General features: G+C 40.2%; 1 protein-coding gene across 1 annotated transcript in view; it reads left to right on the forward strand.

The window, feature by feature from the left end:
• The window catches only part of LOC117176142 (non-canonical poly(A) RNA polymerase protein Trf4-1-like), a 147,610-nt gene that overhangs the window by 38,777 nt on the left and 95,201 nt on the right, over positions 1–13,632 (forward strand). The window contains exons 4-5 of the mRNA XM_033366222.1: positions 1,336–1,482; positions 4,813–5,006. Coding sequence (XP_033222113.1) covers positions 1,336–1,482; positions 4,813–5,006 — 341 coding nt within the window. The remainder of the gene's footprint in view (positions 1–1,335; positions 1,483–4,812; positions 5,007–13,632) is intronic.

Consider the following 13,632-nt stretch of genomic DNA (forward strand, 5'->3'; position numbering starts at 1 on the left):
AAATTCCTAACAAAAGTGAAGATCATGGCGTGTCTTCTTTCTCTCTACTCTAACCGAATGTTCGGTGCGCAAGAGGGCTTGTTAAGGGATTATTTTTCTAAATATATTGTCAAGAGAAGTAGGATAATCCTATACGTTACAAGAGTATTAGAAAAGGGATGTTGGTGATGGGCAACATATATGTTCTGAACCATCTAGTAAATGAGAGGATTAAAAGGGAGAAAAGGGTTATGATGGCAATGTTTGGCTGCACAAAGGGGGCGTGTCACTCATGAGAATACGATGAGATAGAAAAGCTTATGGCTAAAAAGGGGATACGACAGGGATTAACAAAGAGAGTTTCGGAATTTTTTAGAGAGGAAAAAAGTAGGGTAAAGGTAGGAGAGCAAGTATGAGAGAGCTTCTGGCTGGTGAGAGGAGTAAGGGAAGGATGTCCTCTGAAGAAGAAATAAAGAGAAAAGGAAGGCGAGGAATTAAGATGGTAAACGAAATGATGTATACACATGCATACGCAGACGATATAGTGTTGATGGCAGAGGATGCAGAAGGGATGGCGGACTCATTTGCAGGATTAGAGAAATACTTTATGGGAAAAATTTTAATTTAAATGTAGAAGACAAAGATCATGGGGTTTAGCACAGGAAACGGAGGAAGGAAAAATGGAGTGAGATATGGAAGGTAATAAAGTTAGAAGAAGTAGAAGAGTTTAAATATTTGGGATAAAGCTTGTCAGCAAATGGACATTATAGAGCTCATATAAGAGAAAGGATAAAAAAAGCTGGATTGTCGGAAGAGTCGTTAAAGGAGTTGAAGGGGCTAGAGGGCGAAAGAGAAAGAATGCAAATGAAAAATGGCAAAATGGATGTATAAGGGAAGAAAAAGGAAACGGAAACGGAAGTCACTTAAATTATAAGCGTAAAGAATTGTAAGTAATGCTTATGTAATAGCATAAGTAGATTAAGCTGCGGTTTGGTGCCCCCTTTCTCTCTCATTCTCGCTTTCGATCGCTCGTTTACTCGTTCGCTAACACGCCTCAAATTGTGCTATGTTAAAATATAGAAATAAGGATCTAGATATAAGATTTTCTGTAAATAATTAAAAATAATTGTAGATAGCGAGGATAACATTTTATCAAATATGTAGGTGGAAATATTGTAAGAAATGGATGTCATGTAAAATCTTAGGGGACACATTATGAGTAAAGAAGAAGTAATAGTTGTTATTCCACAAATTGAACTACAAAAATTAAAAGATGTTTGACAAAAGAAGTACCAATTTATGTAAAAGTTAATCATTTACGATGTGCCATAAAAATCTCTTTGTGTCTCGTTTCAGTTACATCCCAGACAACATGCACACAGTTTAAATGCTAACTTAGGAGTATTATTAATTGAATTTTTGGAATTGTACGGCAGAAAATTTAATTACGTGAAAACTGGAATCCGAATTAAAGGAGGTGGAACTTATACATCGAAAGAAGAGGTAAAGCAGAAAGCCATTAACGAATATTTTCGTAATCTAAATTCATTTATCTACGAAAAAAGGGTCTCCTGATAACAGACTAAAAATCTAAATCTGTTGTTAGCACAACATTTTTCAAAGTAACGAAATTTTTTACATCAAAAATAAGAGGTTTTTAAAAGAAAATTTTAATGCATATATTTTGACTTTTAGTTGGAGTTAAATATTTACGCATGAAATATTGGTGAAAAATATTTATTTAATTTGAACGTTCAGAACTTTATGTACAAACATAGCTTGTTACTTCGCCATTTATGTACGACTTGTAGGGCTGTGTGATAAAAAAAGTTACCAGGTTTTGTTTTTTATAATACAAGCTTTCGCTGTGACAAATTTATGAAAGCCGACTCAACTTGTTGCCAATTGAATAGAGTGACAGGACAATCTTCAAGGTTCTGCTTAAAATCCTATTTCCTTGAATTGATTATTATGCAAACAAACAAAGCCATTTAGTATTTAAATTATTACCAATGGTCTGTTACTCGCAATAAGGATTATCAAGTTGCCTCAGAGGCTTAACCTAAGCCTCGCTTCAGAGTAGCAGTGAAAATGATCAAAAGGGGATAAGAGAAGATATGTACCCCCTTTTGATCCAAGGAAAAACGGGAAAGGGTGACTACAGCGACATTGGGGGGGGGGGGGCTACTGAATCCTTCCCCAATTTTAGAACCCTGTATACTAGCGTGGTCAATAAAACTATACTTTGTGCAATTGCAGAATATGGGCGTCACTTGTTTTTTGGCTGCAAAAACAGTTTTTTCGGCAAAAAACTATTAGAATCTCTAATAGAGTGATAAATGAAGCGATTTGACCAGGCAAAAGTTTAACATTATTATTACTTTTATTACTATGTCTTACGTATGGGCATGTCATGATATCGGAATGGTCATACTTAACTCACCGTTTAGGTGCTTTTAAACATTGAAATGGTCAGAAACACCCCTTTGAAAGGTCACAAAACTAATTTGATCAAAACCCTACCCTTTTCCAACGTTTGGTGGGGTCGGGAAGACACCCCTATGACTAGTAAGAATTTTTTTTTCCATTCCCTACACATATCCAATTTCTGGTTAAATATGATAATTACGATATATCTTGACAGACACATATTTAAGACATCATAGTAACAAAAGTAACAATAATTTTAAACTTTTACCTCATCATTCCTATTCTGCCATCTAACCAAATATTTTTTGTTGTGTCACTTCCCTGTTTTCTTCCATTTGATTTAAAAATTAATTAAAAAATTTGTTATAAATTAACAAAGATTTTTAACCCATGGTTACGGTTTTTCACTTTCCTGACATATTTTCAGTCTTGAATTATAAAAAAATAGGTTGTAAAAGTTCAAATGTTTGCCAATGCTAGAAAAATCTCCCAAAACTCTTAAAAACTACCCCTTTTTGACTTATTTAACAGTTGTTTATATACCTACTCAAAAGGAATGTCCTAGGATGACTTAAAAATATTGAGGAAATATTTTAGTTTTCTAAATAATTCAAAGAAAATTTGGCTTTCGTCTTTTAGCCTTTAAGCCACCCTTATTACAAAAGATGGTAAAATAGTGTCTTTTTAATTAAACTACGTTACTGTTTAATAAGATGAGAAAATGCGGCTTGGACTTATTAAAAACTAATATTACTTATAGGGTTCTACCCGTAGAAAGAAGTAACTATCACATGTAAAGAATAGAAAGTTATATTGGTTTATTTTATATTTTAAAAGCCACCTCTTAATATACTTAGGTTCTATAATATAGCAGCATCAACTGGGAATTAAAAAACTCTATATTTAAACGAAACAGCTCTGAAAATGGGCAATTCAGCCCTTGGAGTCTTCAATTTCTAAGGGTGATACTTAGTTTATTTTTTTTATTTTTGTTTAATAAGTGCCAGTCCCAATTTCTGACATCCTAATAAAACAGTTACACACTTAGAGCAGACAGCCTATTATGCACCCACAAAAATGAGTGTTAAAATCGGCATTTTCCATACCGTCCAGCTGGTGGCAGTTATTTATTTACAAATGCCATCGCCCAAAATTTTAAGGATAAATATGAGCTGGTCGTCGAGGAATTTGACAGATGGACAGAACAAAGAAAATGAATATTCGGTCAGTAAACATGAGCATTATCAAAAAACATTCACGTCATAGGAAGTTTTCGCAACATTTCGGTAAAGGGCTATCGAACGCTCCCTTTGCGGAAGGCTCTATAGACTCATAACATATGGTGATTTCGAATGAAATATTTAAATCACTCCTCGGCTACGTACGTTTTTATGCGGAGAATTCAATGTTCATAGGACGAAGAGAAGAACCATTTCCTTTGGCCATGATGTTTCACACAGTAGCATAACACGGCCTACGGCCATGATTTTACGGATCATCCTGCGAACATTGTCAATTATTGGAAAGCTTATAAAATTCACAGCACGTCATAAGTTTTTAAAAAATTCCAAATATTCTTAAATTTTGTACCTCGACTTAAAATTTCAGCATTTCCTAGGAAATGAGTTTCAAGAATCTGAACATTGTACAACATAGAGTCTAACATCTTATCTTTAATTAAAACCAAAAAACTTCAAAAATTTTCATGGTTTCCCTAGATGACGACCTATAAGCCACTCACAATGAAGGAAAATATGTTCACATTACAAATTTTATTTTATTTTTTCCAATTATTGTCAGGCCAACACATCCGTTAATTGATTAATTTTCAAATTTGTGCAAACATTACTATAGACATTTAAAACTCTACTAAACGAAATTTGAAATATTTTCCTTATTTAAACTACATTTGTATTCGTAAACTACGTACTTGATAAAAAAATTGTACATTTTTTTACAGAATAAAAATTAACCACTGATGAGGACCGTCATTGTGCGCCGAAACGTTTAGTTCAATAAAAAATTAATTGAATTATTTATCCTGACCCTAAATCCAAGATTAACGTTCAGTATTATAAACGATTATTTTCATCGAGGGTCAATATAATCCCCCACTGAGTGTTATATGTTTCCTAAGTTTTTTGGGTTCAGGACATTATTTTACATGAGAATCAAAGCAGAAGCTGACTGGACCTCGTCGGTCAGACAGAAATAGGATTGGTATTTGTACTAGTTAAAGGTGAAGAGTGCTTTTTGAATTCGCGACTAAAACTGTAGCTGCTGAGAGAGCCGCATGCCCAACAAAATCCCTGTGTAGATAAATCCATTCTAACTAATATAACTGATCCAGTTCGAGAAGATTGCCTCATTTCTGAAAATTCAATACTAATTCTTCAATTTCAGGTTCAACGGGAGATGAAAGATGGACATCGTCCATCCTTACTTTGTATAGAAGATCCATTAACGCCTGGCAATGATATTGGTCGCAGCAGTTATGGTGCTTTATATGTAAAAGATGCCTTTGACTGGGCTTATTTTGTTCTTTCACAAGCTGTCAGTCCACTTAACATACTTGTTAATGATGCAAATAAAATTAGGTGAGTGTGCGTAAACTTAGCATGAAGTCAACCCTAAAGTTCTTTCATAATTTTCGAATGAATAAAAGGAGATTAAAAAAAATTTTCTCTAATGAGAATTGAAGTCGCAACCGTCAATCTTTAAGGCCCGAACGTTAACGGATGAGTTATAAAGGTTGCGTGAGGCTAAAGTTAGAAATGCCTATTAGCATGGGCAACATGTAATTTTGTTGTGCCGACTTGGCAGCACTGTAAATTTCTACAGCGATGTACCATCTAGGGGGAAGCCTCACGTGTCATCAGTAAAAGTTTGGTCATGATGCTCTCACAGATCTTTGATTTTGGTGCCAATTTTTGTGAAATTCCCTTTGCTCATGTCGGTGAAACGGAGCGAGAAGTTTGATCGTACTTATCATCTTTTCGATATTCATGGAGTTTGTCGTCATGAATATGTTTCAGCAGGTGAAACTGTTAATGTAAAATTCTATGGTGAAGCCTTGACACATCCACGTGAACGTGTGCGATGTACACGCCTCGAATTGCTGGCGGAAAACACGTGAATTCGGTATGAGGACAATGCATCCGCACACACCGCGTTCCTTACGGGTGAGTTTGTGTCTAAAAACAAGATCACTACCATGGACCACCCTTCCTGCTCGACTGATGAGGTACGCTGTACTTCTATCTCTGCCCCAGAGTGCAAAATACAATTATTTTCATATTCTTGGTTGAGACCGTAACAGCTCCTGACGCTTGGGTGATCCCGATGCGTCCCCTTATAAGCCTTAAGCGGGGCCCCAAAGTCCTCTCCGTAGAGAGAGGACCGCAGTAGAAGTCTCATTATTATTTCCGCACAGACGACAGAGGGGACTTTCTTCAAGCCCTATCTAATGTCTGTGATACCGGAGGGTTCCATGTCCTATAAACATTTCTGTTATTACCTTCACTTCATTCCTCCCGAGCTTGAGAAATTCTTTCGCTCGGTGAGCGTTTACTTTGAGTCCAATAGTGTTTTAGCCTATTCCTCTTTTGTGGATAGGCTAACTCGGTACTTCTTGTGGAAGAGGTGGAGACGAGTGTACCTTTTGACTCTGAGCATGCTTAGTGTCGGCCTTGTCGCGATGTCGATTGGAATCCGCATTACTGTCGAAATACTGCTATCGTTTACCATATTTAATCTCCAGGCCGCCTTCGCAGTCATGGCCTTTATGGTGAGATGCAGGGGCTCTAAATCTATTAATGCCCCCAGAGCCATCGTGGGTGTCGACTTCGAGGCACCAGTGATGTCTCTCAGAATCAGTTTCCTGATCCTTTCCAGTCGAAAGTTCGACCCTGCTTTACCAGACCACCGCCGCATAAGTTAATCTGGGTCGCAGGATCGCTGTGTAGATCCACATAAGTGTCAACGGTTTCAAACCCCATCTTTTCCCTGTGGCTCTCTTAAAAAGCCAAAGTGTCGCTACTAGCTTCTTGCACTTGTTTTCCAGGTGCTCGTTCCATGACAGCTTCTTATCCAGAATGGCTCCTAGATATTTGGCTTGCCCTTTGACTTCCAATTTTTGGTCGAGCCAGTTTCAATGTATTCGCGGTTCCCTACTTATACCTTCTGGTGAATACAACTGCATCCGTCTTACTCGGATTTTCTGATAGTCCAGTTTTCTAACCCCATGAATCCATTATTCTTAGTGCTTGTTGCATTCCTACAAAGAGTGCATCCAGATCCTGGCCCCTAACTTTGTGAAGCCCGGAAAATGTATCTTGATCAGGTGAGCCATAGTATCCCCGTCGGACTCTGATTATCCCCTGCCGGGCAATTTCAAAGTGCCGAGAATAGCATCCGGATTTCGAGAGCGCAGCTTATCCAGTCTAGCCGCCTCTGCCCCTTCTCGATATCAATGGACAAGTTGGCCTAGCTTTTAAGCTTTGCCTTACGTATTGCACTCCTATATTCATCCCTCATCGTTGTAAACCAGGTCCATAGTTCCTTCGTTTTGTTTGAACTGGCGCGTCTGAAACTCTCTCTGGTTTCCCTACGAAGCTCTTCGATGAAAATCTCTTCTGTGAAAATCTCGACCGCCATCTTCAGGGTATCCACGTCTCTAATTGACGTGGGAACCCCTGAAAGTGAACTTCTTAGTTCCGTGGAAAACTGACCCCAGTCCGTTCTTCATGGATTTTTGACCCATTCAGGGCCGGTGGGTGCATCGGATTCCCACACGAACTCTATCTGTCATTGATCTGAGAGAGTGGGTTCATCTGAGACTCTCCACTTCTTGATGTTATCCATAAAACCACCGGTACAGAGAGTGATGTCAATTACTTCCTCCCTGACCGAATTATGAGGCGTCGGGATTTTCCCCGTATTAAGAATATCTTATACCTTGCAGTATTCCACCAGTGTGCGTACCTCCACTGGTGGATTGGTATCGCTGTCATATGGAAAGTAAGCCGATCCCATAAATAGCCTTCCTTTAAGATCCGTGACGATCACCATCAGGTCTCTAGAACATAGCTCGAACAGCAGGACGACGTTGACTCCATTCGCCAGTATGCAAGCCCTTGGATTGGTCGCCTTGGGGTCCCTGTAACAACCCCCCCCCCCCCTGAACCCCTTATGGTATCTCGAACTAACCAGGGTTCCTGGATTCGTGAGATATCTGTGTGCTTCACAGCGATGCCCCTATGTCAAACTGCAGAGGCGCCTTTCCTGTGATGCAAGTCAATTTGGGTAATGGTTAGACCGGGAGCAGTTATTTAGGCCTGATCCCGATCTTCCTGTCCACCGTTAGGCTCCTCCTGCCCCTGGCTGGTAACTTTAAAGTTGGCCTTGTCTTGACCACAGCGTTGTGTAGCCAAGCTTTAGCCGCTAGGTCAGCTGCTACAAATACAAAGACCCCTCCCCTGCAGAAAGAGGTCTTGAATTTTGGCGGCTGTCCAAACCCCGACGACTCCCAGTTCTTCGATTGCAGCACCGGCTTATGCCTCTTCAGAGACTTAGCCCCCCTCCGGTGGGGCCCTCTCTAAACCCGTTTCTCGCTTCTGATCCTCTTCCTTACTTCTGAGCCACTTATTGGGGGACTGATTTGCTACTCCCGTTTCCGTAGACTCATTCAAAGGGACTATCAATTCCTCAGCACACGGAAGAGCTGGGTGCACAGTCGTCGTCTGAGTTTGGATTGTCGGAGTGACAGATTGGGAGAAAAGGGTTATGTCAGACCCGTTAGTACCCAACCCCTTTCCCCCTTCACCACGTCCCTTTCTCCTGCTTCAAATCCAAAAACTGGTGATCGGCCTGGTAGAGACCTCGACTACAATCATACTACATGCATATGCATATCTACATGTATACCAGGCGAACCCGTTTATGATTATTCTTTCATCCATATCCATACGCATCCAGGCCGAGGTCCGTTTGACCCCTATGTCTCACGCGCTTAAGCCTCCCCACCGACTACAAGGTCTTACAGCCCCTAGGAGAGGGCAAAATAGAATTCTGGGTGAAAATTTTTGGTATGTTAATACTATAAATTGAGAAACGACGAAGCTCCTAAAGGAACTGATAAAAGAGGCCATGCAGCAGCGCTTGCAAGGATGAAAGAAGCCTTGGACCGAGTGTTTTCTGTTAGAGGGAGAGTACTTTGTGGGTGACCACATCCCCGTTCCGGAATAATTAAAATGAGATATTAGTTAAGCCCAATCTACGTGGTTTTTGTTCACAACCTCGTATGCATAAAAAATGTGCATTATTATTTTTTTTCAAAACTGGTTGTTAGTACAAACACACATGAAGTTGGAAATGCCACAATAAATGTACTGAAACTTTTAATTATATCAAATTCTCATTCACGTACGAATTTTGTGCTGATTAAGTTCTGTCGATGTGTTGCATGTCCAAAATTACAACACTTTTTTATTAGTGTCAGCTTCACGTGAGGCTTCGCCATTATCTCATCAAGAATGGAAAAATAATCAAACATGGTTTATTGTAAATTTACGATTCTCCTTTATTGCATCATATTGTTTTTAATTATTTAGTTATTTGGTCTGCAAAAGATTTCATATGCTGAAAAAATTATGATTTTTATAGCGTCTAGATTTTATTTTATTTTTAAATCTATAAAAAAAATATATTTTCTCCTGCATAAACTGGAATAAATTTTTTTTAAATCAACGTTCATAATGATTAGAAAAACTCCGTGATTAGGAAAAGTCTTCTAGCTTGTTTCGGCTCCGCCCCACGTCAGAATATTTATCGATTCATTTTAAAGTTTACACAAGTAATGAGGGATTTAAAAGCAACCTTCTAAGTGCTAAGACTTTTTCAATTTCCAACGATTCACACTGTTGTTAAATTATTAAATAATTTGAAGATCATCAAAGAAAGTCGAACAGAAACCATCGCCAGGCATTTTTTCGCAACTACCAATTTTTCTAGATGTTTGAATATCACCGTTCTACTATTATTTTCCTATGCCGATTTTTTTAAGGTCTTTATTGTCGAGCTATGATATGACTGAATTATAGTGCTGATTAACATATAGTAATTCACCAAACTATAGATCCATTTATAAGTCGGTAATCAATATAGAGGGGCCTGAAAATCCCACTTTGTCACGTGTTTTTTCACCTTCACATTAGTGTAACATCATTCAGGATAATCCAATTAGACCTTTACCAGTACCTAGGTGCGAATACTGTAACGTCTAGATGGCCTCTAAACTGACATTTAACATATATCATATATTATAAATATATACAGGGTGTCACAAAAGTAGCGGAACAGGCATCCTCTTAAGTGAGCTTTTTTTACCGGGGTCAAGGTCATTACCGTAGTAACTTTTAATTAGGAACCTGATGGTGACCTTAGTTTTCACCTTCAGGCTGATCTTGGTTTTTTCAAGTTCAACTTTTTTTAAAATGGAAAAGTCCCTTTTTGACGGGGACAATCGAAAGCAAGGAAAAATTTTACTTTCAAATATGCACTCAAGTTATATGTTCCAGATGACCTTAAAGGTCACTCTAACGTCTTTTTAACTCTAAACAATGTTTTGATGGCTATAAGAACAGCATTATTAAAAAATATTGTATAGCGGACAAACTTATGTAAGTATCACGCTTTGATGAGAGTCTAAATTTTGGTCTTGACCCTGGTCTGGCGGCTGTTCAAATGCCACGACCGCTCAGGTCGGATGAGGTCAATTTTTAGCTTTAAGGACAAACATTACCCAAGAGGGTTTTGAGGTCGCTCAGGCTGAATCTGTATGTGATGAATGATACTTTTATTTTGACCTTGAGGGTAACCTTGATGACCTTCATGGTTATTTCAAATTCAACTTTTTTTGTTTATAAAGAAAAACATAATTTTGTCGCCAGCAAAGCGTGATGCTTACATAGGTTTTTCCGCTATGGAATATTTCTAACAATGCTGTTCTTCTTATAGTCATGAAAACATTAATTGAGTTAAAATGACCTTAGGGTGACCTTAAACGACATCCACAACATGTGGCCTAAGTGCATATTTAAATGTGAAATATCACGTTCTTTCGATTGCAGGTATGAAAAAGGGGCGTTTCAATTTTGTAAAAAAGTTGACATTGAAACAACCACGTCTCACGACCGTGAGATAACTGGTTACAGTAGGTGACGGAATCAATACCACGATTCGGCAAAAATCTTGTGCATTCTAGGGAGACGGAGCGACCCTAGGACGACCTCCTTCTGCATTTTCCCCGCAATTGTTTTAGCAATTACCAGCAATTAACCAGTGAAAGCTTTGCACCTCCAAGAGCGCCGATGATAAGGACGATTAGTTTAACAGAATATTCCGGGTACAACCGTCGCAATTTCCTTATAAGATCTCTATACCTCTCTTTCTTTTCATTCTCCTTTGTTATGATGTTTTTGCCAGCTGGTGCCGAAAATTCGATAATGAACCTGGTTCGCTTCTCGAAGTCAAGGAGCACTATGTCAGGCCTCGAGTGTGTAACGGAGAGGGTAATAAAGAACTCTTAGTGTCGCATCATGTCTTTGGATGTAGGTCGTTCCCGCATGAGTTGGACAACTAGATAGTATGTGTCCTAGATTCTCAGGTTAGGCATGGTACGTCCTGCAGCTATCATCAGGAATGTTTTGGCTCAAAATGTGGCCACGGTATGTTAAGATGGAAATGACACCGTCTTGGCATGCAAAAATGAAACCCTCCGTACCAGACTTCAATCCAGGCTATTTAAGGAAAGCAAACGTTAGCTCAAAAGACATTGACTAATCCTTCAAATTTCTGTAGAAGATACCGTGCATCCTCTTATCGAGGAGCTGTTCACAAAAGTTTTTCTCTTGTGCTTTCTTAATCCGGGCTTTCAGGAGTGAGTTCTCGAGATAGATAAGATTTTATGCATTTTGCTCACCCCTAATACTGAAGTCAAGTCCGAGTGTTTCAGCAGCCTCCTCCGCTGCTTTGTACAGAAATGCTCCTTTGCCCACTTCTTCGTGATTCCTGACCATTTTAAGAAGAGGGTCTCTTCCATTTGCAACCCTATGTGCTGTACCCAGAATAATCCTGTTGTGAAGACATTCAAGACTCAATATTCCGCGACCCCTTGACGGCGTGAGATGTACATTCGCGGAACGGAAGACTTAAGATGCATGCTTTTGTTCATGTGCATAACCTTCCTTGTCCCGATATCAAGGGATCTGAGCTCGTTCTTTGTCTATGGAACCACTCCAAATGAGTAGAGTACTACCGGGACGGCAAGCATGTTCGTTGCAGATACTTTGTTCCTCGCCGACAGTTCGGAAGACCAAATCTGCCCTATGAGATATTTGTATCTGCTTCGGAGAGTATACTTTATAGATGTCACATCCTGAATGCGGCTCTGTGGCACGCCCAGGTATGCATAAGTCTCCCCAGCGCAAAGGTGTCGTATAGCGCTTCTGTCAACGAGCTGAGGATCTTTAGGGATGTCATTAAGTTTTCCTCGCTTCAAATAAACCTTGGCGCATTTGCCTAACCCAAATTAAGTCTATGGGAGGTCGAATCAAAAGCTTCCCGCTACGACTTTCTTTGAGCCTCGTTGTTCATACGTTTCTCGCCACACAGGTTCAATTGCCCGAACACTCCTATCATTTAGGATAGCTGTGAATATCTTATAAAGTGTGTTCAGACAAGTGATTAGCCTGTAATTCTTCGGGACAGCTAAGTTGCCTATTTTCGGCAGGAGTATTGTGTGCCCTTCCACCAACTACTCCGGAACCGGCTCTTCCGACTTTAAATATGAGGTGAAAATACGGGCCAAATGCTGATGGGTTGAAGAAAACTTCTTCCACCAGAAGGTTTTGATACAATCTGTTCCCGGTGCGGAATAGTTCTTCATCTCTCTTAATACTTTTTTCACCTCCTCTGGTTTGGGTGGGTGTTCGACAGTAACTGGAGGGTCTTGGAAGAGTCGAGATGGGTTAGAGAGAAACTTTTGATTTTCTCTGACCCACCTCTCCCTCCGCTCTAGACTTCTCTTAGCGTCAGGTAGTATCCGTATTCTCTCAAAAATATGCTGCTTGATGGTCAGCAGCTTTGACTTGTTAAGTGTGTGATAACGGGTCCGGGGTTCTCGCGCGAACTTTCGAACTTGGCGGTAAAATTCCTGCCAGATGTGATGTAGTCAATCACACATTGAATGCGGGACGCGTACTGTCTTGCCCAGCCTATCTTTATGGAAAGTTGATGCATTCGTCTTTTGGTCTTATGATCAACCGTTGGTTTTGTTTTACGTTTTGCATCGGCTAAAGCTCTCGCTGTATTAAACACGCAATAATTGATAGCCTAGAGGTCGGATTCTCAGGCAGAATATCCACGAAGCTCGTCATCCATTTCAGCCAAATCTTTAGGCTTGAGAGAAACCTTGGTGTTGATATTTCTTTCCGGGTCATAAAGCATCGCTCTTCCTCTATTGGATGCCATGATTTCGCAGACGTTGCTGCGAAAAGAGCGATAGCTCCGGGTGTTTTTCGCACCACAGAGAATGCAGCCGTGCCATGTAACCCCGTTCAGGGGTCACACGCGTCATCGGGTTGCGGATAGGGGATCCCTGTACCAAGGGTTTCTGCTGAATATGGTTACACAAATAAAAAGGCAGTCCCGGACAATTGTCCAGGGGTGGTCCCGAAGGAATTAACCCCCAAGCGGAGGTGTCAAAACCATGCCGAAAGCTGAATGGATCCTGGGCGAGGTGTCTAGAACGGTGACTCCGGGATACCGGGCGACCTCTCAGAGTACGCAGCCTTATCCTTGCATGCGGGGCTCTACAAGGATGGACGAACCTCTTTCCCTAGCTTCTCGTGGGAACAACAATGACAACACCAAACATAGTTGTAGTGAGTGCGGTTCAAAACAACAGAACGCGCAGGGCTCTCGACAATGGGTCGGCCAACAATGCCGACTTTTCGCAGCAACGTCTGCGAAACCATGCTGAACTACTCCGTAAAAGGGGCTATGTAAGCGGACCGCCTACTCTACCACAGCTAGAATAAGCCGGCAACAAAGAAAGAGAGACGACACTAAGATCAATCGCGGGCAGGCATCCAATAGATGAAGAGCGATGCTTTACGACCCGGAGAAACATCAACACCAAGGTTTCTCTCAAGCCTAAAGATC

The sequence above is a fragment of the Belonocnema kinseyi genome, chromosome 7 (genome assembly GCF_010883055.1).
Source record: "Belonocnema kinseyi isolate 2016_QV_RU_SX_M_011 chromosome 7, B_treatae_v1, whole genome shotgun sequence".
In the NCBI taxonomy this organism is placed as follows: Eukaryota; Metazoa; Arthropoda; class Insecta; order Hymenoptera; family Cynipidae; genus Belonocnema; species Belonocnema kinseyi.